A 23999-nucleotide genomic window follows, 5' to 3' on the forward strand; every position below is an offset into this window, starting at 1 on the left:
TGGGGATTAATACAGCTAGGTGCTGGCCAGCGCTGACCTTGATCAGTAACCTGAATCGCACTTTCAGCGGTTAAGAACCGTTCAATAAAAATATACCATTCTCTTCAAAAGCGTAGTGTATATAGTGCATGGTGACTTGTAGCGTACACGTAATGTCCTCAGAGTAGGCAGGACGAGAGGTTTATTTTACCAACCGAAAGAGTAGCAGATTTAGTAGATCATTCTTCGCTGTATCCGTCGGTTTAGGCATAGTAGCACTGCTGGTCACGTGATCGCCAGCTTCACGGCGGTGGTCTCCACTTGGCCAGCCCCGCGGGATTACCCGAGCGAGCACTCTACGTGACTAAACTCCACGTGACTCTAGGCAGTGACATAAACACAAAGAGAGCCGTGCAGCGCTCGCCTCCCACGTGGCTTCCGTGCCGTGATATCACCGCGAGCATGTAGAGCAATTGTAAATGATCAAATCGCAAAATATTAAATCGTCAAGCATGAACTACAAAATCCTGCTGCTGCTGTGCTGGGGAAACGCATTACCGAGAAACACAACCGCCCACTTATTTTTTCCCGCTCGTATTGCCCTTTGTAGTTGGAAAGCATCGTGTTAAGCATCGTGTTTGAAAGCAGAGGTGGTAACATACACCGCTTACAGGATTTCCTACATCACCTGATGTAGGGCTCCTCTCCTATTTTACGCAAACCAAAGCAGAAATGAGAGCTCTGAAGGAGGCACAAAAATTGAGAGCACACAAGCGGAATAAACCTGAAGGTTCTCTCCTTGTGACCAAAATAAAAGATCGCGATCAGTGCATTCCACCCGCGCCCTAGCCGCGCATATGCCTAACCCCAATATCGATCGCCTCACCACAGACAGCATGGCCATAGCTAATCCGGATAGCATTAAACGGAGTCAGAAAAACAGCATAATAGTTAGACATGAGCATAGAGACCGGCAGTTGCATGGTCCACCTGTCGATTATTGCCCCAGATTAGTAATACCACTGACCAATAGTTAACGACGGGAGTTTTCTGTCACGACATACGACACCGACTCCTCTCACCTCACAGAAGCATACTACGCTGCTGCCGCTTTAAAAGTAAAGTACTGTTCGTTTCGAGTACTTTATTCCGCATTCAGTACAGCGTGCATCTAAGGCAAACCTAAAGTCTATGAAGCAGATATTAAGTTGACGAAGTCTTTGAAGCATACGTTAATTTCACGAATCCGTATGTAAAGAATTTTTTTATGAGTGCAGCTCACTCGAGCCGTGACCGATAACAGCAGGTAATCAGTACAATAGCCATTGTCTTACGGGTAGCAGGAGTTCTCGTGGGCACACGTGTACACCTTCATGAGTTTGTTGACTGAAGGGTGGGACCGGGTTTATTATCAAAAGCTACGCGAGGTCTGTTTTGCTCCGGACAGGCCGAAAGGAAAATCTGACAGAACACATTACCAAGAAAGCTAGTTCATTTGCGCACACATGACAAGAGACGACTGAACGGCAGCGAATCAATGTCTACGTGCAAGAACAGCACGTCGTGATGCTCTCGTGCTACTCTCACAGCAGCTAACACAAATTCGATAATCACAGTAGTGGCTTAGCGGATACGCGCAGGTCTCATCTTTTGAACTCTGCCGTGGTTGAAGAATGGCGTAGGGGCGAAAGAAAGAATAGTGGGACCTTTTGCTGAAATTTAGAAAACTTTCCCTGTGCTCCAGAATTTATGTACTACTGTTTCTCTCATAAGCACAGGCTGCGGAGGTCCTATAATTGATAACCGTTCAAACGCCTTTGGAACCCCTTCTATACGGTTTTGTATATCAAAACACACAAGTTTTTTTCGACCCAACGTATGTAGATGCGTGAAGTTCATTGTAAATAGTAAGTATTTTTGCATATATTGTATACATGCTGAATCATGCTGATTCTTGGTTTGGCCACAAATGCATATGCATGTAAGCATTGAGACCAGTGTACACTGAGTGCCGAATTTCGCTACCTGGGGCAGGAGCCTCTGTCGGGCCATGTGCCTTTAACTCCTCCATTTTCTCTGTAGAGAAATTAAATAAATCAAATCAAATCAAACTAGTTAATGTATCAATATTTACCGTTTCACTTTACAATTTGTGCGGCTTAGTTGCAGGCGAATTTCTAAAAAAAAAAGATCTGTCTTACTTGAGGTAGATGTCCTTGAGAGTGGACACGGTGAGTCCTATGGATTTGATTCCGAGTTCTTGGCTGCGCGACTCGAGGTCCCGGAACATGCGATCGAAACCTTGCGTCAGGACTGTGTGCAGCGCTATTACGGACATCGTGGACGAATCGCTGAGGATCTCCGCCTCCGGGGCGCACTTCTTCACGATGTACAAGACGCTGCGATGCTGGAACGGCACCGAGGGGCTCTTCGCCAGGCTCATCTTGTAGCCGACCCCTGCGCACGGTGAAGTGGCAGAGCTTCGTGTATATGTGCACATTTGGCCACAAGTCTTGAGGCCAAAAAGTGTGTAGCGCACTTGCTACAGCCTTCAAAATCTAAATCTTTGTAAGACGGGTAGATACCACAGTCTTTGCAACGCCTCTCACTTTGTGGGGGTACTTCAAATGCTCTACTACAATTCGCAAAAGCAAACCATGTGTCCTGAAGACTTTTGAATGAGTCTGTAAAAGCTTTTCAGTTTTCTTCATCGTTTTCAATCTCGCATTTGTACCCTGCGCTTGTAACATTATGCTGAACGCTCAAGTGTGGCATGCATTTAGTGACATCTGGCAGCAAATGTTACGCTGCAAAGATTAACCTTTCGTAAAAGTGCAGCCCATAGACTTAAAAGTCGCATGAAGACCTGACGTTATCGCAGAGGTTACTTCTAGATTTCTATTTTTTTTGATGGTCCACTGGCAGTTGTTCAGGGTACCCTGCACCGTAGTTTTCAGCCTAGACACCTCTGACTCAGTTGAAGGGAGACCTGTGAGTAACATCACGGAGGGCGCTTAAATTCTGATCAAGTAGGAGCAAGAATAGTAAGCGCTATACTCCGTTTCAAACATAAGGTGCAAGGCTGTCAAAGCTAGCACTCTTGTTTGCGCTGCCTGCATCCGCGACCAAAAAGTAGTGCGTTATTTGTGGTGAGCGAAAAATAGTAAACGGTTTTCCTGTAGGCTTACCACATGACACATTTGTCATGATCTTGGTTAAATGCACTGTTATTGCTGATAACACGCTGTCGCTTTCTCGTGACTTAGACCCGTCGGCCACAGAACAAGCGCGGAGTAACACGCCTCCCTTTATTTTCCCGTCCGGACTACTACCGTACCTTTCATAGCGTTGCACATGATGTATGTATAGTGTCGCGTTTATATCACTTCTCTATGGTTTGTTGCTGGCACTGACGCTCAGTATGAGCGCTGATTAGGCTAATATAGTCATGGAAACGTTTCATGCTTAAGAACAACCACACACTACTGCCGTGCGCTGTTGGAGTGAAATTTGAATCTATGACCGGCAGAATCCTCCTTTTTGACAACCTGTGGCGCCCTCTAGGAAGTGTGCAAAAATTCAACTGCTACTCAGAAAACTGGTTGAAAACAAACGCACGCGGCCGACGCAGGCTGTCTTCCACGTGACGCCTACTGTGTATGCGAGATGCTAAGCGCGTCCTTGACATCTGCCAAAATCCGTCACTTACGCCTGCCGCCAGCATGAACCACGCATGCGCACACGATTCTGGCTATTTTCAACCAGTCGACCTCAGGAGAAGGAAGGGGAGGAGTGCTGCAGATGCGCGGAGCGTCCAAGTGGAAAAGGCAGATTATTTCCATACATTTGCGTATGAGCAGCTGATTAGCAAGTTATTACACAGGAGGAAGGTCAGCATATAGTTGATTCAAAAGCCAAAAATAGCAAAAAATTTTCGAAATGCTGCAACACTTCTATACGGGCCCTAAGTGCATGCCCCAAAATGACTCCGAATTCATGCCTGCCGGTAAGTTTTATGCAACTGTAAAGGTGAGATGCGTTTTTCCGTGGTATTTCTGCCTTTAATGCTATTTTCTGCAATGACCTACACTCCAATACTGTAATATTAATGCGATAGCGTTAAAAGCCCGTTACGCAGAAAATCCGGCGTCGGCGTTGTGAACTCCGAATTCATGCCTGCCGGTAAGTTTTATGCAACTGTAAAGGTGAGATGCGTTTTTCCGTGGTATTTCTGCCTTTAATGCAATTTTCTGCAATGACCTACACTCCAATACTGTAATATTAATGCGATAGCGTTAAAAGCCCGTTACGCAGAAAATCCGGCGTCGGCGTTGTGAGTGATAAATAGGGTGTCCCAGGCAACCACCCCCGCAGAAGCAACCTAGGTGGGATACCTAGGTCACGTGACCTTGTGGCGGCATCACGACCTATCCACCGGATTGGGAACATGCTAACCACACTGGCAGGTGACAGTTAAATTAATGGTTTACTGCGAGAGGCTGCTCGGCAAGAGCAACCTATAGTTCGCACAAAACACGCCGGTGGCAGCACCTGCCATCGCGGGGCACCATTGCGATGCACCATCGCGCAAGGAGTGGAATGAAAAGTCTCTGGGACATGTGAATGTAAAGTTGTGAATGGCCAATTGCGCATGCATGGGCACCAAGTCATTAACGCTATCGCGTCATATCCTTAAGGCGGAGCTGTCCCCTCAAATTTTAAAATATGATGATGATGATAGCTGTGCTGAGCGGCATGATACCTGGCCAAGGGGTCGCCGAAAGGCACATGTTGAGTCATGCACAGGCTTGCATGAAAATGACGGACAGACAACCAATAAGTAGCGGAGGAGCCGTTCCCCCAAGAGAAATTGAACAAACAAGAAGAGAAATGGCGAAAAAAAAAAACAGTGCGGACAAGCAGCTCGCATCGGTCCCTATAGTAGTTGTAAGTATCCGAATTTAACACGCACCCAACCGCCATGCACAAATGGAAAAAGGACAATTTGCGCAGAAGCCCGAGGCGACGTCCGTAGTTGCTTCCACATCAACCCTCGGCGTTGCCTTTACGGTTCTTCGCTGTCAACGCAACGCGCACCTGAATATGACAGACATGCCAGACCAAAGCCGCAGGCAAACAGTGATAATACTGACCGCCTTTCACGCCATCCACATTGGCATGCGGCAAATTAAGAAGCCTGGTAACAGGGAAACCGAGCTTCCAGCGGTCGTGTAGTTATGAATTAAGCGTGACGCACGTTCGGTATAGTTATTGAAATCTATGTAACTAACCGAAAGTTCCCTCTCGCTTTGCCTACTGCTAGCCTCGGAAAAGCGACCACCAGCGCGAGCGAGCCGAGTAACCGACGCGTAGTTCAAATTTTCGTTACTGGAACCGATCTGAATAAGAATTTGAGATCAGTTCACTGGCACAGGCCCGTGTTGCATACAATCCGCTGCTAGGCCGAAATTACTTTGAACCAATGTCGGTTCAGCCTGTACGTTGTTAACATTATCCTCCAAATTTCAGATGGCCATCTTTCCAAAAATGATCGGGTAAGTTACACGGATTAGATACGGACTAGTCACAAAATTCGGCAAGAGCTGTTACTGGTAACAAATCTCACTCGGAGGCGGCGGCTGCTTAACACTGAAACTTCCATGCCTTCAGTGCTGCACAATCTGCCTATAGCACGAACCTCGTCCGACATGGCAGCAAGGTCAGTACCCTCAGTGGGGAAAACTTGCTCTATATGTGTGCGTGTGTTTGTGTCTAAAGATTTTGGCAGCAATTCAAGCGGTGAAGCTGATGGAAATTGGGCGGATTGGATGCATCGCACACTCAGCGCCGCTATACCGGATCGCAGCGGATTGGGAAACTTCCGGGTACCCTCCGGGAAGAGGCTCCTCCGGAGCGCCCTGCGCTAGGCACAACTCCGACCGCCTGCAAAATTCTAGGGAACTCAGTTATACGAAGGCCCAGGTTGGGCTCCGTACAACAGCTCTTGCCATAACTAAAGTACACTTTTTTTGATAACGTTTTCATTGCATCAGGCCAGAAAAGCAGTTGGGAAAGCACAGAAAAAAATTGGCGGTGGTTTAGCCTTGGTTAAACCTGGAGAGACGCGATAGCTACAGCTGGCCGAGTGGAACTTGCTCACGTGACCAACCACGTGATCCGCCACGGCACCACGCCGCCGGCAGCTGCTCCGCACCACGTGAACAACCCCGTGACAGCGTGGCGGCGCAGCCACACTGAAGGCTCGAAATGCTTTCGTAATGTAGCTATCGCTACAAAAAAGGGGTGTTAGATGAATGAGAAAAGGTGCGCGGATCTAATGAAGACGAGGAGGGAGCGTTGATGTGGCCCTGCGTCCAAGCAATATATGAGGACTGGTTGTCTGGCTGGAGACCCGCTGCTGCCAGATGGCGAATTCCGGTTGGCCTCAGCGCCGGGCAAACCCACAAGTGGTGAATGTCAGCCTCAGTATATCGTGGCAATATAAATGTGCCGCTGGGTTTAACGTCTCCAAGATGTCAAATATGTCAGCTGCCGAAGTAAAAAAGGCTTAGAGTCTATCTAATGATGGCAGTGATGCCGCGGTGGTTTGGAGCGTGGTTTCGGTGTTGCATCCGACTGTAACGCTCATGACTTTTTGGGACTAGACTTTTGTGTTAAAAAAAACGGCGCGTTATAAGCGAGAAAATATCGTACTTCGTTTATGGTTTGTGTGGCTTAGTGGCTGCACGGAGTCACCGGCGATTGCTAGCAATCGCTCTTTCATTTCAGGTCAAGTTTTGCATGACTGCACTCCTTCCCCCTCAGGAGCTACAACGCCAACGCTCCAGAACAAGCATTTTAGAGCGAAAGCACAACTTTCAAGGTCAAGTTTGGTGAGCGTTTGACCTTGAGCCGGCGGAGCGGAGGTGTGACAAGTGACGTCAAACCACGTGACTCACTGTGGAGGCGCCACAGCTGAGCTCGCATGGAGCCTCGTCGCTGCTGTACCACGTGACTAGCGGGGGTATAACAGCTGCTTCCCTGGCGCTCGGTCGCTTAAGTCTCGCCATGAATTAGACACGCGCCGGACTGACTGGCGCCAAACCATGCGTAACCACGCTTAACAGAGCTTTCGCTCCTATCACTAGGTTTAAAAAGTGCTAACCGTCAGCTGGTTGTTGGTCTGTATCCCTCATAATCTTACCGTACAAGTTCTTGAGGTGGGTCGGCGACGCGTTGCACACTACGATGCCTGCGCTGAGCGCGATTACGCGGTCTGCGAGGACATCCGCCTCGGTCATGTTGTGCGTGGAGAAGAGGAGCCCGCAGTGGCGTCGCACCCGCAGTAGTGTCTCCCAAACAGTGCGCGCATCCATGAGCTCCAGGGAGGCCGTCGGCTCGTCGATGACGACGAGCTGAGCACAGGAAGAAAGAAACGACTGTGGGTGCCAGGGGTCCTGGTCAGAAACATATACTTGCGGGATCTTCAATACCCAACCCTTATTCGTCTCATTAACAAAGCGCTCGGTTCCTTTAAAAGACCAATATAAATTACTAGCCAGTATTGGCTGGCGTTCTTGCGCGAAAGGAAGGGAGAAAACATGTATAGGCTCATCGTAAACATGGTTAGAGAAACGTACCCAAAACCAAGACAGCAATAGGGGCTAGTTGGTTGTATTTATTAATCTAAAAAAAAGCGGGATACTCTAGGAAAGAGACGACAGAACAAAATGAGGTCTGTCGCCTCTTTTGCTAGAGTGGAGCGTTTTTTTTTTCTCCTTGAATTGACAAGATTTCTGGACAAAAGCATTTTTGAACGAGGAACCGTTTATGAACGAAATTCTTTCATATAATGTAAGGTTTCACTATAACAATCAATAAATACGCAGATCACAGGATGGCAGTTTCGTATTTTTTTTCTATTCACGTTTTTGCTGTTGTCAAAAGCGTTCCCAATTGGTTTTCTATTTGCAGTGTTAACTGTTCAATGTGTTCGATGGAAACAGTTTCAAAGAAAGATTTTGCTAGATATCAGAAGAATGCAGCATCACCTTCAATATTTTCATTACAGAATATTACAATTTACCAATTTTCAAAATTTTTGTACGAGAATGTTGGACATGTGGGAGCTGAAATTCGAGTCTTTTCCCTTGCCACTTTTGTCCCTGGAGCAGCGCATTTGATGAAGTGTCAGCCTTGGTGTGATACACTTAAGCTGTGGACAGCAGAACATGTTTATTTTAGAGCCATATGCGCGCCCACAGAGGTGGGCCTTACGGGGCGGCGCGCCGCAAACGATGCAAGCACTCAGAGGTGTCGATGTAACCTCCAGCATACAGCCGAAGCTAATGTTTGTGAAAAACTGTTAAAACGAACGAAAATTACAGGTGACCCAGGGTGCTTTAAATATGCGAAGGCCACGTTGTTAGAAGCGTACACAGTTAAAACGCGCAGGCCTTCATTCACCTTTCCTGTGAACCGTAGACGGCTGCCGAGATGACCGAAGTCATTATCAAACATTGCTCTGGAGTAATTAAAACGTATCTGTGGCCGTTTAATATGCAACAAATATAAAAACACATAGTAATGGGTTCTATTGGCGATAAAGTAAGGGCACCAATGGCGATAAGTTAAGCGCGAACCGAAGTATTAACTGAACTTGGAACAGCGGTGACACAAGGCTTTTAGCTGTGGATAATAAAATAAGTACCACGCCAATTAGCGCTTCATAAGTGCGATGTAAGGTTTTTATGCAACAAGAGGAAACGAATTTCCCGTTTCGTTTTTTGTCCATGTCTACGTTCGAACTGCCTCGTTGGCCTTTCATTTCTCACGTACAGCACATGCCTTCTTACAATAACAGCATCACCTTCGCAACAAAACGAAGCCCAGATTGCGTAGTAACACGGTGATAGAAGGGATAAATCATACAGGTCTTTAGGACACAAACCATTGGCTTAGAAATGACAGCGATGGCGATGCTGAGCCTCTTCTTGTGTTGCCTCTTGAGGTCTGCGGCGAGGGTCCTGGCGTAATTCTCCATGCTGGCTATGACCAGGGCTTCCTCAGCGGCGGCCCTCAGCGAAGCACGTGGCAGCCGCTTGAGCTGGTTTTGCACGTGCAGAAAGCAGCGCATTTTTCAAAGAACATGAAGTCGGTTCGTTGAAATCGTCTCCGTTCTTTTCACTAACGGCCCCACGACATTGTTGTTGTAGTAATCTGCTAGTAGGTGCGGAGCACAGGATGGCACAGAATGACCTTTATTCACAATATGTGGCACCCTCTGGGGAATGACGGAAATTTTTCTGCTACTGGTGTAAGACAAACACTGATTGGAAGCTCAGGCGCGATCTGGTTCCACGAGGAGCCAGCTGTGCCTGCGAAGTGGTGTGTATGTGTGTGAGTGTGAGTGTGAGTGTGTGAGTGTGAGTGTGTGAGTGTGTGTGTGAGTGTGAGTGTGTGAGTGTGTTTTCGCGCGCGTATGCGCACGCTTGACAGCTGCTGCCATCTCACGCCTGAGCCTGTCACTAACATGAACTGCGTATGAGCAGTATAGGAGCACGCGGTTGCATTTCATGTTGCGGTACACTGTACCGATGGAGCTGAAGCAGAAGAGGCGTACATGTGCGAAGTGGTATTGTGAAAAAGGATCCCGCCATAGGGCTCTCGTTTGCGATCTCACCACGCCGAAGTAGAGCAGGTGCTCCCAGACGGTCATGTCGGGAAAGAAAAGGTCATGCTGCGGACAGTAGCTCAGGAAAACGCGGGCCACGTTCTTATGGGTGGCCACGTCCCGCTCGTAGATTTTCACGACACCAGAGGTCGGCTTCTGCAGGCCTGCATAAGTTAACGACCGCCGTTACTATAGGGAAAACTGCGATCCACGTCGCTGCATGTATACCACCTTTCGACGCGGCTCACACTGGCGCTGCCACCAAAGTTATATAGCCTTATTTTGAATTGAATTGAACGAAGTTTATTTCGGTAAACATACTATTTATGGGGGATTGAAGGAATTAGTTGCTCGTAGCAACTTTACGGGTCTCAAACCCTGTCTGACGGCAGCAGCGGTAGGCAGAGCACTAATGCATAAAAATAAACATAGCTTCAACTAAAGCCAGCAAGCAGAACTACAGCAGTAGAAAACATAAAGCACTAAAGATAGGAAATACATTGCTTACGAATGGGCAACAAAAACAGTAATAGAATCCTTTACAAAATTAACACTGTGAGTAAGGAAAATGCACAGAACCATTAATAATAATAATAATTAATAGTATTAATAATTAATAGCAGCATTTAGTAATAACAAGAGAACTTCTACGGTATAGGCATCTGTTTTAATGCATTGCTAAAAACTGATATGGCTATTACTAACGGCTGGTAACAAATCTCTAATTGGAATCAGGTGCCTATATTTAATGGTTAAAAAGATAACTATTACAATTTAGTTAATCACTTTATTAGTTAACTTACTTCGCCTGTTTCTTGACACCCGAAAACACTGGTAACACTTCGGTGCACTACTCTTTACCGAAAAAACCATAGTTTTAAATATGAACGGTTGTTTTCCCTTAAAAACCTGGATGGTATATGTTTGCCTCTGCTGTGAATTTCATAAGGAATTAAGAGGGGAAACAAATGTAAAAAAATGCAATTACCACTGACTGGCATGTTACGACAAGTATTAACATACAGCGCCCCGTAACAAATAAGCAGTAACGCATATAATTAAAGGGTATGCATGTATACGTGGTAAAGAAAAAAACAGTGCCACCACCACTCTTGCGTCACGTGGTCATCTTAGAGTGAGCGCGGATGGTGAATTCTTATGTTCGCCCGTAAGCCAATGACAATGTGTCGAGTGTTCGTGGGCAACACTGGGCTTTCAAGGCGGCAGGGGACGACACACTTCTCAGTCTGACTTGTTAAATGCTCGGTGGTTCTATAGGCAATATAGTACGGCAATATCGCAGCACTAAGTTGGCCAGCGTCGCTACTTTAATCTGATAAGAAAAAGCCAGTGAAATTGATGCGCGCAAAAGTGTTACATACTTATTATTACACGTAAATGTTATTTATAAAAAGATGCTATTTACAAGGAATATATCGGTGTCTTGACACTAGGTCGACGCCACCGGCACGAAGGACTCCTTCAAGAGCGTTTGCCCCTTCGTCGTCGTACTGTAACATTCTATAGAGTATTAGGGTAACGCGCGATGGCTTCAACAATCGTTTTTGTTTTCTTTTTTAGGTGAAGCGAAAGATCGCCTCATTAAGACACCACGAAAGTTTGTCTGGCGCCATACCCTTCCTGGTTAAGTTATTAGCAGCTACAGTCTGCGCAAGGAACTCTGCTTAGTTTAATCAGAAGTTAGATGAATTCGCCCCCGCAGCCTCGCTCAGGTCGTACGCCATACTCACCAGCGATGACGTTGAGAAGTGTTGTCTTTCCGGCGCCATTGCGTCCCACCAGCACGGTCGCCTGCTTGTGGTAAGTTTGCAGGGTGACCTGCTTCAGCGCTTCGTTGTTGCCGTAGCACTGCGAATAAAAGATTGCAACATACCGCCCAGTTAGGGGATTCCGGCGTCCCAACCCTTTCATGCGGTGCTATCATTGCAATACAAAGACCTCGTAGATTTGCTGAAAGTGTGCTACAGGTAGCAAGATTTCTTTAAGTGCAGCTGCGAATGGGCCTATAGTTGGGTTATATTTAACTTCATTAGTGCGCTACTCATAGGTACAAACAACTCTGGACGCAAGAAACCACACACACAGACAGGGCGCAAACTACCAACTAATTTTATTGTGCGGGAAACATTTTATGTGAAAGATTAAAAAAAATTTAAAGAACAAACATGGTGGCGTCGGGTTGCTGAGTTAGCTCTTTTTAAGGATGTGCATATTCGGCGGTTTTGAGTTTTTTCATGTCCTTATTAAGAAGTCGAGTTCTCACTTCGTAAACGTGACTGACGGGTCATTCACGCATGTGTCTTCATTCTCTGACATCATGAAAAAAACTTCAAACAGTTGCCTTTTCATCTTATCCTGCGACGGAAGGCTGACAGTAGTGTTGCGAAAAAATGATTCGCACTTATCGCATCTAGGGCAGTGAATCGCAAGGTTGCCTGGCGCTGTTAACAAGCCGTATAACCTGCGATGCTCACGGAGCCGTTCACTCAAGCATCATCACTTCAGGCCGACGCATGTCCGACCACATGACAGAGGAATTTTATAAACCACTCCGGAAGAGCAAGGCACGAACTTTGTCACGTGCTTTGCACAACACGTAATCTCACGGCTTCTTGGTTTTGGGTTGTTTACCTTTGCACACAAAGCCTTGAGTTTATTTGGTGCAGGAAACACTACTGCGACATCATGCCGTTCAGCTAGTTCCTTTGGCCTATGGGAGACGACGCGCACATAAGGCGAGACCACTGGCCGCTTATCTTTCTTTTTTTTTAATTCTTTGCTTTCCTTTCACGACTATCCTGAGGACGCCGTCGGCAACTGAAACTAGCATTTGCGTTAGGTAGGCTGCTGCTTTCAGCCGTTCAGCTTGCGGGTTGATACTGTCACTCACTTGTGGAGGACAAGACTTTTTCACTGCGTGAGTGAAACAAGAGGTCGCGATGCCACACTTGACAAGCTTTGAGTGCGCTGAGTCGAACAGCAAAAATCCTTTCTCGTTTCTGCATTTGAAGGACGAACGTAAGTGTGGACCTCCTGAGATGGAAATGTCCAGGTGCTACAGTCTTCCTTCCTTCGGGGCTTCAAGCGTCAACTCGAGTCCGGGATGCGTTCTTCCAAACTGGTCCATCATGGCGTGTATGATGTCTTTGAGACCTTGAGAAGGGGGCCGAAGTACGCTGCCCAGCATTTAGCAATGCCACTTGACCTCTTATGCATGTCCCATGCAATAGCCAACAAAGCCGAAAAGGAATAAAAGGAGGTATGGAAATTGGAGGCTTTAAAGTGCGTTGCAAAGCAAACCACTACTAGAACTTCTCGCTTGGCCCCAGGAAAAGCAGTGACCTTCCTTCGGGAAAACGACATGAAGCTTGTGATGTCGAACATAACAGGAAAGTTTGCTCTCATTGCAGCAGGACGGTACGACTAAAAAGCCGTAGAGGCAATTCTGAAGAACTTCAAGAGAGAAGAGAACCTTAACGAAAAATGGAAAAAGTCCACCCGAAAGCAGGCACAACAGCTTTGCAAGTCAATGGGCCTAAAGATGCTTGCTGAGAACATGATGGAAAGCAAGGGTCTATGCTTAAAGGTTTGCTTCTCGCTAAAGACACACAAGCAAGGTAATCCCCTCAGAACGGTTGTGGAAGATAGAGGTACGTTGCAAAGGATACTCGTAGTCTTCCTGCAAAAGAACCTGCATATGCTGCCAGTGAAGGACCCCTTCCTAATCCGTAATTCGGACGACATAATCGCTTCTCTACAGGAAGAGCTTAAACTTTACTGCTTCTCCATACATGTCAAAGATTTATTCTACAACGTGCCACAGGAGCAAATGCTTGAAGTTGTGGAGGAAGCTATAAATGAGCATGGAGCAGTGAAAGTCATGACTGAAAGTGATGGCGATTACGTCGGAGTTTGTGGCTCTCATCGCAACATACCTCTCATCTTTGTTCATCGAATTCGCCGGCGAACTGTCCGTCCAGAAAGATGGAATATGTATCGGCAGTTGCATAGCGCCAGTGCTTTGCGATCTGTACTTGGCCAGAGGAGACCGGCAGCTTATGAGACCTTGAAGCCCCTTGGGGAGGTTAAATGTTTCAGATATGTAGATGATTTTTTAATTTGCGCTGGTGATGGGTGCGTGACGGAAGACATCATACGCGCCACGATGGACCAGTTTGGAAGAGCGCATCCCGATTTCGAGTTCACGCATGAAGTCCCGAAGGAAGGAAGACTGTAGTACCTGTGCACTTCCATCTCAAGAGGGCCACACTTATGTTGGTCCTTCAAATGCAGAAGCGAGAAGGGACTTTTGCCATTCGACTCAGCGCACTCGAAGCTTGTCAAGTGTGGCATCGCGACCTCTTGTTTCACTAAGGCAGTGAAAAAGTTCTCTCCTCACCAGGTCAGTGACAGTATCAACCAGCAAGCTGAACGGCTGAAAGCAGCGGGCTACTAAACGCAAATGCTAGTTTCAGTTGCCGACGGCGTCCTCAGGACAGTCGTGAAAGGAAAGCAGAGAACTAAAAAAAGAGAAAAAGATAAGCGGCCAGTGGTTTCGCCTTATGTACACGTCGTCTTCCATACGCTAAAGGAAGTTGCTGAACGGCATGATGTCGCAGTAGTGTTTCCTGCACCAAATAAACTCAAGGGTTTGTGTGCTAAGGTAAACAACTCAAAACCACGAAGCCGTGAGATCACATGTGGTGTAAAGTACGTGACAAAGTTCGTGCCTTGCTCTTCCGGAGTGATTTATAAAATTCCGCTGTGACGTGGTCCGGCATGCGTCGGCAGCACGTGACGATGCTTGAATGAACAGCTCCGGGAGCATCACAGGTTATACGGCTTGTTAACGGCGCCAGGCAACCGTGCGACTCACTGCTCCAGATGTCACAAGGGCGAACCATTTTTTGACAACACTACTGTCATCCTTCGGTTGCAGGATAAGATGAAAAGGCAGCTGTTTGAAGCCTTTTGCATGATGTCGGAGAATGAAGACACGTGCGTAAGCGACCCGTCAGTCACGTTGACGAAGCGAGAAGTCGACTTCTTAACAAGGACATGAACCAGAACCGCCGCGCATGCCCATACTAAAAAGAAAGCTAACCCAGCAACCTGACGCCACAATGATTGTTTGTTCTGTAAATGTTTTTTTCTTCCTTTTAGCCGTTCATATAGATTGTGTTTCCCGCGCTATAAAATCGGCTGATAGTTTTCGCCCTCTCTGTGTGCGTGGTTTCTTGCGTCCTTTGTCGTTCGTAGCCTTGAGTAGCGCACTAATGAAGTTTAACATTTCTTTGTTTCAGAATTGGGCACTACACTCTTGTAACTATAGTGTGTTTTCTATACTTTAGATATCGAAAGCTGTGAAAACTTTGCTTCGGCGCAGTCATGCAGAGCGATTTTATTATATTTTAATTTGTTTTTTTCATTGTGCTACGAAAGCAATAGGTCAGTGGATGTTTATTGGAGGAGTTGTTTTTATCATTCCGCATTTGCATAATGAAAATTTCAACTTTTGTTGCGCCTTTCAAAGCACCGAAAAGGGTTTTAACGTTTGTTCTTGCTCCTTCGAACGGATGGAGTGCCATCACCACTACGTGACAATAGAATTGTGATATACTTGTGGATAAATATATGGAAGTGCCTCACGTTTCAAAGCAAAGAAATCGGCTTTCGTAATGGTCTGCGAAGAAGTTTAGGGAGGATTTTGTTTGTTTAGTAGAACCGAGAAGCGTCGTCTCAAAACATTCAACTTCATAGTCAGCTGGGACAGGCGAAGCAAGGGTAACGACTTCACCCCGCTTTGTATATTGACCTGGAAACCCAAAATAAAGTGCACCAAAAAACCAAGAAAAAAAATTCTGAGCGCTCTTAAGTCTGCTTACGTGGAGGGTGGTGGTTACAACTTTACTGCCGCAAAAGGGAGGAATGCGAAAGCATGTGCTTTGAGGAAAGGGCGCAGTAGCTCTCAGACGTCGACATATCAGTGGACACCTCAACCGCGCCTTAAAGCATGCAACTGAAGGTGCTTATGTCATCGGTCCGAACCCCTGTTGCAAGTTAGCATGTGACTTGACAGTAGCATTATTCAATGACATTAATTAGGTAATTACATGTTTATTTTTATCACTCACATGCTGCAACTTGTCTGGCCAAGACCTTGACAATTGCATTAATTAAATTAATTATTTATTACTATTTCTTGAAGTAAATTTAAGTTACACGTTTTTTTACACACTAATTATTTTTTTAACCAACACATTCACACAAAACGACGCTTCGAACTTCCGTTCGAAGTGACGCTCTGATGATTTACATCATTAAATCAATTCAATTAATTGACTAATTACAATGTTCAGTGTCACCACTTCATATTACACACTCATTAATGTATTACCCATTAAACTTTTTCACATTAATTCATATGGAGCGAGTTTTCGTGCCGACAAATTTTGCTTACACGTTTTTCTGACAGGACTTAGCCATATAATGATTCGCATTGAGAAAAAAAAAAACACAGGCACTAACGTCAGATTGTGTCCATGTTTTTCTCAGTGATTTTCTGTTTTGTCCTAAGCATCATGGAGTACGTTGCTGCCTCAGCATACGCAAGACGTTTTTGCTTTTAATGATAGCAATAGCGTTAAAAACAAGCAAGGAGATTAGTTTAAAGATGGGACGGCGTTTCGAAGCAAATATTCTAATTCAGAATGTAACATGAGCTGAAACCTGGTTCTTAGCAATATGACCAAGGACGTAAGAAAGACCACGGAAGAATTACATGACGGGACTAACACTAGAAGTGTTTCCACAACACCAGTTTTTTATACCATCGGTACGTTGATACTGGCCATGTTTCGAACATTAGGAATGTCAGGTGGGATGTTAGCTTTTTGATTACTTCCTGTTTTATGCTCTAAATTATCCGCCTAGTTCTAACGTAACATATTCACTAGGTGTGCGCTACCTTTTAAGTCGCATTGTAAGAAGCTTAGGTGCATACACCGTAATTTAGGAAGGTATGACGTGAGCTGGCTGCAGTAACTTCATCCGACGATTACAACCGCTGGAATTTTTTTTTTATTCTGACAGGACACAACCGCGCTTCTATTTCATAGGTTGCTTTCCCTGATACGTAGAATGGCCACGGAGACTGGTTGTATGGGAAAGGGCAAGGTGGTGGTGAAAAACAATTTTTGACCAATAATTGGTTGCAGAGAGGTGATTGGGTTGGGGCCCTATTGGTCCCTTCCCCTCACAATACTAGGTGGAGCCCCTATTCCGGGGCCCCATTGGCACGCGTCGCTCACAACCACATCTTAGTTCGTTTCGCCATCAGTCAAAGGGAACATGAACACAGAAAAAAAATAGCATCACTCTCTTGAAATCTCTATTTCCATGCTCGATTTAGCCGACACTCGAAGTCATTTAGCCAATGGTGCAAAATACAGGGGTTAACAACTTGTCCAGAAAGGGTTTTTTAGGTGGAAAACCCGTTTTCATGGACATTGACTAGCGCCATCTATCGACCACCAGTAGCAAACATCGCGTAACTCAATGGGGATATCTTAAGAAAAACATAGAAAGTCGGGTGAGATACGTAAAGGGGGATGAGATGCTGCGACAAGATTTCTATACTGATGACGTAATTTTATTGCGCGCTGCAAAATCAGTCTTATTAAATGCTTCAGACTAGTTACGACAGCGTAAAAATAATTGGCGTGCATCTTGCAAATTACCGCAGAATTTTTTAATGTTGAAAGCCTCGTGGGAGGTGGAGGCGTGTGCTAAGTAAATGTGGTTGGGTTACGTCCGGTAGAAAACCTCCAGCTTACCACAGAGAGGTCTTGGATGTGGAGAGCTGTTAGCGCGCCGTACGGCGCAGGCTGGAAGCGTGGGTCGTAGTAGCCCGGAATAATGGTTCGACGTCTGTCCTTCTCTTGGGGCGGCCGCCAGTACGTCGGCTGCAAAGAGTTGAGTTTTGTGAATCGTAATCAATCTGCCCCGATCATGGGTAGAGTCACAGAAATGTACTTTTGCCCGGATATTTCAAACAGTCTAAGCTATTTCTGGCTAAGGTGGCAGACTGGGCATATTGGTGATTCATAATGGAAATGTTGAGCGCAAATACAGACAAGGACACAAGAAAGAATGACATGGAACACACGAGCGCTGACTTGCAACAGGTTTATTTCGAAATTCGGACCAGTATTTATAGCAAAACCAGGCAATCATCACGCATGCGCAGTAGGAGTCAAATGTTGTCTCAAATATAACAGCTCTTTGTTAGTTAGAGCAATAGATGACTTGGCCACGCAGGACTCACCCAACCGGTCTATCAATTCAGCCTCTACTATCTCTCGAGCTAGTTGGCAACGGTGTTTGGCAATCACAGAACAATCTTTGTACACAGGCCGACACACAAAATCTTCATCAGAATCGCTGTCATCATTACTGTTCTTATATTTTCTGCAGTGAGCGTCCAGGAACCCTCCTCGCCGTTCAGACACATTATTGCAGTGTTCTCAGAGGTGGTCATTCAAACATCTACCGCTTTGCCCTACATAACTCTTTCCACATTTCAAAGGGATGCTGTAGACGATGGACTGCGTACATTCAACGAACTTAGTTCGGTGCTTCTTTTTGCAGTTCTGATTTTTTGAATCCGGAAATTTCCCGGAAATTTCGACCACCTGGGGTTCTTTAACGTGCATTAACATCGCACAGTACACGGGCCTCTAGCTTTCGGCTCCATCGAAATTCGACAGCCGCGGCCGGGATCGGAACCGCGTCTTTCGGGTCAGCAGCCGAGCACTTCAACCACTGAGCCACCGCGGCGGCTTGGCAGTAAATTTACCTGCAAGAGGTAAAGAGGGTCCAGCGGTATGGCCGTGTTCCACGGCAGGACGTTGGAAAGGTAGCCGATGAGCAGGACCATTATTACTGTGACAACGCCGCAGACGACCCAGATGTCTAGCACTGTGACATTCACCACACCAAGGGTGATTTGTAGAGTTTTTCTCCACGTTGCACCATCTGCAGGAGGCGAAGGACGTTTAAAGCACGGAAGGACACGAATGGATGTAGTGTTACACGGTAGCGAACGAAAAGATGATATCAAGGTTTCTTGAAATTATTAGCAACAAATACTTTTCATACTATTAGGTTGCAATTTGTTCCTACAGCAAATTTACTGAAGAACTGCTTTCTGCGCTGCGTGAAGGTGTCGGTATAATATGAATTTGTAGCGATAGCTGCATTACGATAGCATTTCGAGCCTTCAGCGTGGCGGCGCCGCCACGCTGTCACGTGGCTGGTCACGTGGTGCGGAGCAGCTGCCGGCGGCGCGGCGCCGAGGCTGATCACGTGGTTCGTCACGTGGTTGGTCACGTGACCAATTTCCCACTCCAGCAGCAGTTGACGTTCTGCTCGACGGAACCCGCTTTTTTTGCCCCTCAGACGAGGTGTGATGCTTATCTAGAGATGTATTGAAATATCCTTAGCAGAGTGCCTTGGCCACACTGTATGATCCATCACCCCCTTCTTCACCAAATTTTTCACAAGCGTGTAGAAGAGTGGTTTGGGTCGGTTCCCTGTTGAAACAGGCATCCAGGTCCCAGATTCTTGCATGCCTATGGAAGCTTACCCTTTTCATGATTGCCCTGATAAACCTTTTCTGCCACGGCACCTTGAATTTGGTCAAGCTAGGAGACAAACTCCACGAGAGGAGAATCATCCCCGTGCCGAAACGTTCCCGCCTCTGTGGTTTAACGTGGACAGTCTATGACGAGGTTCATATAAATTAAGTTTGTGGTGACGTATAAAGCGAATTCCATCATCCCGCATGACATGCGTCTAATGAAATCACTCTTTTTCATTCGACGCCTATCCACGCCAGGTCCTTTACCTACATCATACTGGAAACCAAATTCTTTTCAATGGTGCGCGGGTTTGGAGCTGGGCTCTTGTCGTTTATTTCAGCACATTGCCCCTAGCGACTCACAATATATGGAGTTACTGTAGAGCCTGACAGTAGGGCGAAATATTCGGAAATGTCGATAGCAGACAGTCTAGATTTTTTTAGGCTCGCGCGATTAATGTCGTCCTCAACAACTTGGTTCGTGACTCTGGTGTGCCTCCTGAGAACTCCAAAAACCAAAACCCCTCTGAATGCATACTTCTTCGCAACTTATGAAGGCGTGAAGCGCGCTACTCTGAAATCTTGTAAAAGCGGAGGGTTTTACATGCAATAGTTGTGGTCGCGGAAAATTGCCGTTCAAGCAGTCTTGATGACATTATATGTTAACCTCCCACTCTGTTCACTACGTACAAAAATATGCAGTAACAAAGTGTGACCGCAGAATGTCACCTGAAATCGACAGCAAGTTAATAATAATTTGGAACTGACAAATAACTACTCGTGAAAGAAGAGGGCATTATTAATACGAAAGCATTACTTGGCTCATGCGTGGCGTCAACACAAAGTGTTAACAGAAAGTGCGGACGGAAGGTGTGCACACTTACCCGAGCTTACCCGAGTTACTCTGCAACTCGGTTACTCGGCAGTAACTCGGGTATGCTCGGGTAAGTTCGGGAGAGCGTCGCGCAAGCTGCAGCCAATGGGAGGGAGCTCGGGTAAGCTCGGGTACTAACTCCGGGAGCGTCGCACCAGCTGTGCGAGAAGTTGCTCCGGAAGAACAACGTGGGTCCTAAAACTGCATATTCTAGGTGCAATACTAACTTTTTGATAACAATCTGCACTGGGCCAAAAGGGAACCGAGGAATGTAGGGACACAATGGACTCTCAGTAACTCTGCTCAGCGAAATGTTTGACCCTCAAAAGCTACCCGGCCATAAGGTCTATACTTGAGAACTGCACGGATGCTCTAACCCTAGATCTTACCGTCGAAGTCGTTCTGGATGCCCAATATGATGAGCACGTTGTAGGCGGCCACTGTGGGCAGCACTGACGACGCCAGCGTCCAAAAGCGACTCCCGAAGACGAACTCGGCCAGGGTGTCCAGGGCCCTCAGGCTGTCCAGCACCCAGAAGGGCAACACGACGAACACGATCACCGAACACACCGTCGCCGCATAAGCTGTGAAGACCATCGGGTGCGACCCACTGTGACGCGGACGTTACATGATGCGAGTTCATATGCTATGCTTTAGGGCGGTCAGTTTACGTAGCAGCATCGTACGGTGTACGTAGGATGCCAGACTTGTCCGTTCCGCAAGGGCGCTGTACTATGCGTACAAGTAGCAGGGAGCTACGTAGCGCTTGCTATTTCGAAGCTCACGTTATGCGTGAGTTTACTAATTAATTTGTTGAATGATTTTAACAAACTATAGTCGGATGCAATCTAAGAACATAGCGGATTTACCCCGTCAGAGAACGCCCTTCCAGCCAATTGCGTCGGCCGATTCTCCGACCCTGGTAGTGTGACAAAGCAGGGAGAGGTAAATGAAAGGGGGTAATCCGGCCCTTCCCTCCATGGTCAAGGACAGACCCCTCACTCCATTGTGGCGCCGCTCCCTGACGGGGAAAAGCCGCTACGTTCTTGAGTTGTATCCGACTATAGTTGCACGGAAATGCCGTGTACAAACACATCAATACGGCGCTGAGAAAATCGAACATACTGAAATACCGGTCATTTAATTTTGCACGTGACTAGACTGCAGAGCTATTTTCGTCATTTTTTGATTGACGGTCCATTCTACTATTGAAATTCGATGCCAAGAATATAGCAGCTGTACAATGGGCCCCATAATTAAAATAACTTTACAACCAAGCGCGCATCAAGGCCGCCATCATTTTCTCGTAACTGGTTGATAAAGAAATGATTGTAGCCTGTGCATTTTTTCTAAGTACGCCTGATGCACCTGCTACGGTGCTTGAGCCCAAGGTGCACAAGATAAGGCGTCACGGCTGCTATGCGCAATACCACGAATACAATACTAGACGCATGGAATGGCGGCGTACTGTGAGCTTCGTGCTCGTTGGAGATCCAACGGATCAAAATCTAATCTTACTCCTTAAACGTAATCCAATTGAGTTTCTCACCTGAGAAACTGTAGCGCAAGAAAGGACGGCACACCGAAAGGAATAGTAGGGCTGAAGCCAATGAAGCTACTGTCAACCACGCTCCAGTGATGGGCTTCTGATTAATTTCAACCATCCAGCGTTCTTTTTAACTTGCATCGAAGCATCAGCATCGGAGGCATGCTTGCATTTTGCCTCAACCTGAAAAAGACCATCAAGACGGAGCCCGCGGCATCTTAACGAGTAACAAAACGTCCCACACACTGAAATACCGAGGTGGGTCACCAAACCATAAACGTTACAAGGACGTTCAGACAATGTTACAAAAATTTCGCCATGGGCTGTTACTAGGTGACATGACCATAGCAGGCCGGATCATCCTTAAATGTATAAGGGGGTCATGTCATCACTGACAAAACGTGACGCGGCCTTGCAATTTGTCTACATGAGTTCATGCGGACACTCGCGAACGGCGAAGTTTCACTGGCAGTGTAAGTGCATACAACATGGCTTGCAAAAAATTGGATGCGTCCAGACTTTGTTGCATTCGTGCACGTGGACAGGAGTACGGCTTTCAAGCAACAAAATATTATTTGGGGTTCAACCCCGCTGAATCTAGCAAGACGAGCGAAAGCTCTGTTAAGGTAAGCACCCGAAGGTAAGCACACGCCACACGCCTTTGTATAGCGTAAGGCGCGTCACGCGATTTCCGGCAGTATGGTGAGAGTGCCATCGGCTCTGCATACGCAGCTGTGGCGAGGCGCGGCGAGTCACGTGATTGGGCAGCTGCGAGGCGAGCGAGCGCCGTCGGTTCAAAGCGCGCAGCTGTGGCGAGTCACGTGGAATGACGTCAGAGCCAAGCCTCCGCTCCTCCTGGTTTGAAGGTCAAATTTCACAGCCACATGACCTTCAGCTTTGTACGAGTAGTAGTAGAGCTTTCGCTCTAAAAAGAAAGAATTCTAAATGACGAGTCACTCACCGGAAGTGAAGATGCAGCTGATGGTCATCGTGAGCAGTATCTGCTGCGTGCTCAGGACGAGGAAGACTACGAAAATGAGGAAAGGGTCCGTCCGGTCCAGGTACGGGGCTCCGGTTTCTACCGTCTTGTGCACAGCTGTGCTGTAGACGCAGATGGCGCTGTGCACCAGGAAGAAGCAGAGGGCGCAGAGGAAGTGGCCGGTCCAGTAGAAGCAGTTGTTGAGGCCCATCAGCAGCTGGTACTCCTGCGTGCGAACACCACGGGAGGAGGCGTCACCACAGAGATACTTGTAGAAAATAGTCACAGGATGGCTGCGAGTGGTAACGCGAATGTTTTACCCGCCGCGGTGGCTCAGTGGTTAGAGCGCTCGGCTACTGATCCGTAGTACCCGCGTTCGAACCCGACAGCGGCGGCCGTGTTTTGATGGAGGCGAACCACAAAGACGCCGGTGTGCTTCTGTGCGATGTCAGTGCACGTTAAAGATTCCCAGGTGGTCGAAATTATTTTGGAGCCCTCCACTACGGCACCTCTTTCTTCCTTTCTTCTTTCACTCCCTCCTTTATCCCTTCCCTTACGGCCTGGTTCAGGTGTCTACCGATATACGGACAGACACTGCGCCATTTCCTTTCCCCCAAAACCAATTATTATTATTATTATTATTATTATTATTGAGCGTTAGCTGTGGTGTGACAACGAAGGATTATTCGCAACGAATGTTTCACAAGGGATCTGAATTTGTCCGTGACTGCAGTGATACTCTGCCGTGGGTTTCGATGGGTTTAAAACCAACCACGTTCCGTAGCCGAGGCGGGCGCCCAAACCGCCACCCATCGCCTCACACCCTCTATCCTCCCCCTTTCTCTCCTATAAGTTGGTTTCGTTTATGGGGTTTAACGTCACAATGCGCAGGCTATGAGGGACGCCGTAGTGAATGGCTCCGGAAATTTCGACCACCTGAGGGTCTTTAACGTGCACTGACATCGCACAGTACATGGGCATCTAGAATTTCGCCTCCATCGAAATTCGACCGCCGCGGCTGGGATCGAACCCGCGTCTTTCGGGTCAGCAGCCTGCGCCATAACCACTGAGCCACCACGGCGGCTCTGTCCTCCTATAAGTGCAGAGATTTCGCTCTCTCCACTTTGCCGCCTGAAAACCGTGGCAGGTGGCGCTGCGGACGCTGACGACGACGATGAAGGCGCGGAACTGAGCAACGAGCTGATAAGAGCGAACGCTCTAAAATCGCTGTACACCGGCGTCGTGAATCCGAGGAAGCTGTTCGCGTTTCTCCTACCAGATGTCGCA

The 23999-nt window shown here is 47.0% G+C and overlaps 1 protein-coding gene across 1 annotated transcript in view; it reads right to left on the reverse strand.

Moving 5' to 3' along the window:
- LOC144109625 (phospholipid-transporting ATPase ABCA3-like) overlaps positions 1-23999 on the reverse strand; it is a 93732-nt gene that overhangs the window by 60227 nt on the left and 9506 nt on the right. Inside the window, exons 5-13 of the mRNA XM_077642443.1 lie at positions 22695-22938; positions 20577-20771; positions 18531-18709; positions 17509-17637; positions 11404-11521; positions 9662-9816; positions 8930-9085; positions 7184-7394; positions 2181-2436 (exon numbers count right to left, since the gene is read on the reverse strand). Coding sequence (XP_077498569.1) covers positions 2181-2436; positions 7184-7394; positions 8930-9085; positions 9662-9816; positions 11404-11521; positions 17509-17637; positions 18531-18709; positions 20577-20771; positions 22695-22938 — 1643 coding nt within the window. The remainder of the gene's footprint in view (positions 1-2180; positions 2437-7183; positions 7395-8929; positions 9086-9661; positions 9817-11403; positions 11522-17508; positions 17638-18530; positions 18710-20576; positions 20772-22694; positions 22939-23999) is intronic.

The sequence above is a fragment of the Amblyomma americanum genome, chromosome 11 (genome assembly GCF_052857255.1).
Source record: "Amblyomma americanum isolate KBUSLIRL-KWMA chromosome 11, ASM5285725v1, whole genome shotgun sequence".
Taxonomy (NCBI): Eukaryota; Metazoa; Arthropoda; class Arachnida; order Ixodida; family Ixodidae; genus Amblyomma; species Amblyomma americanum.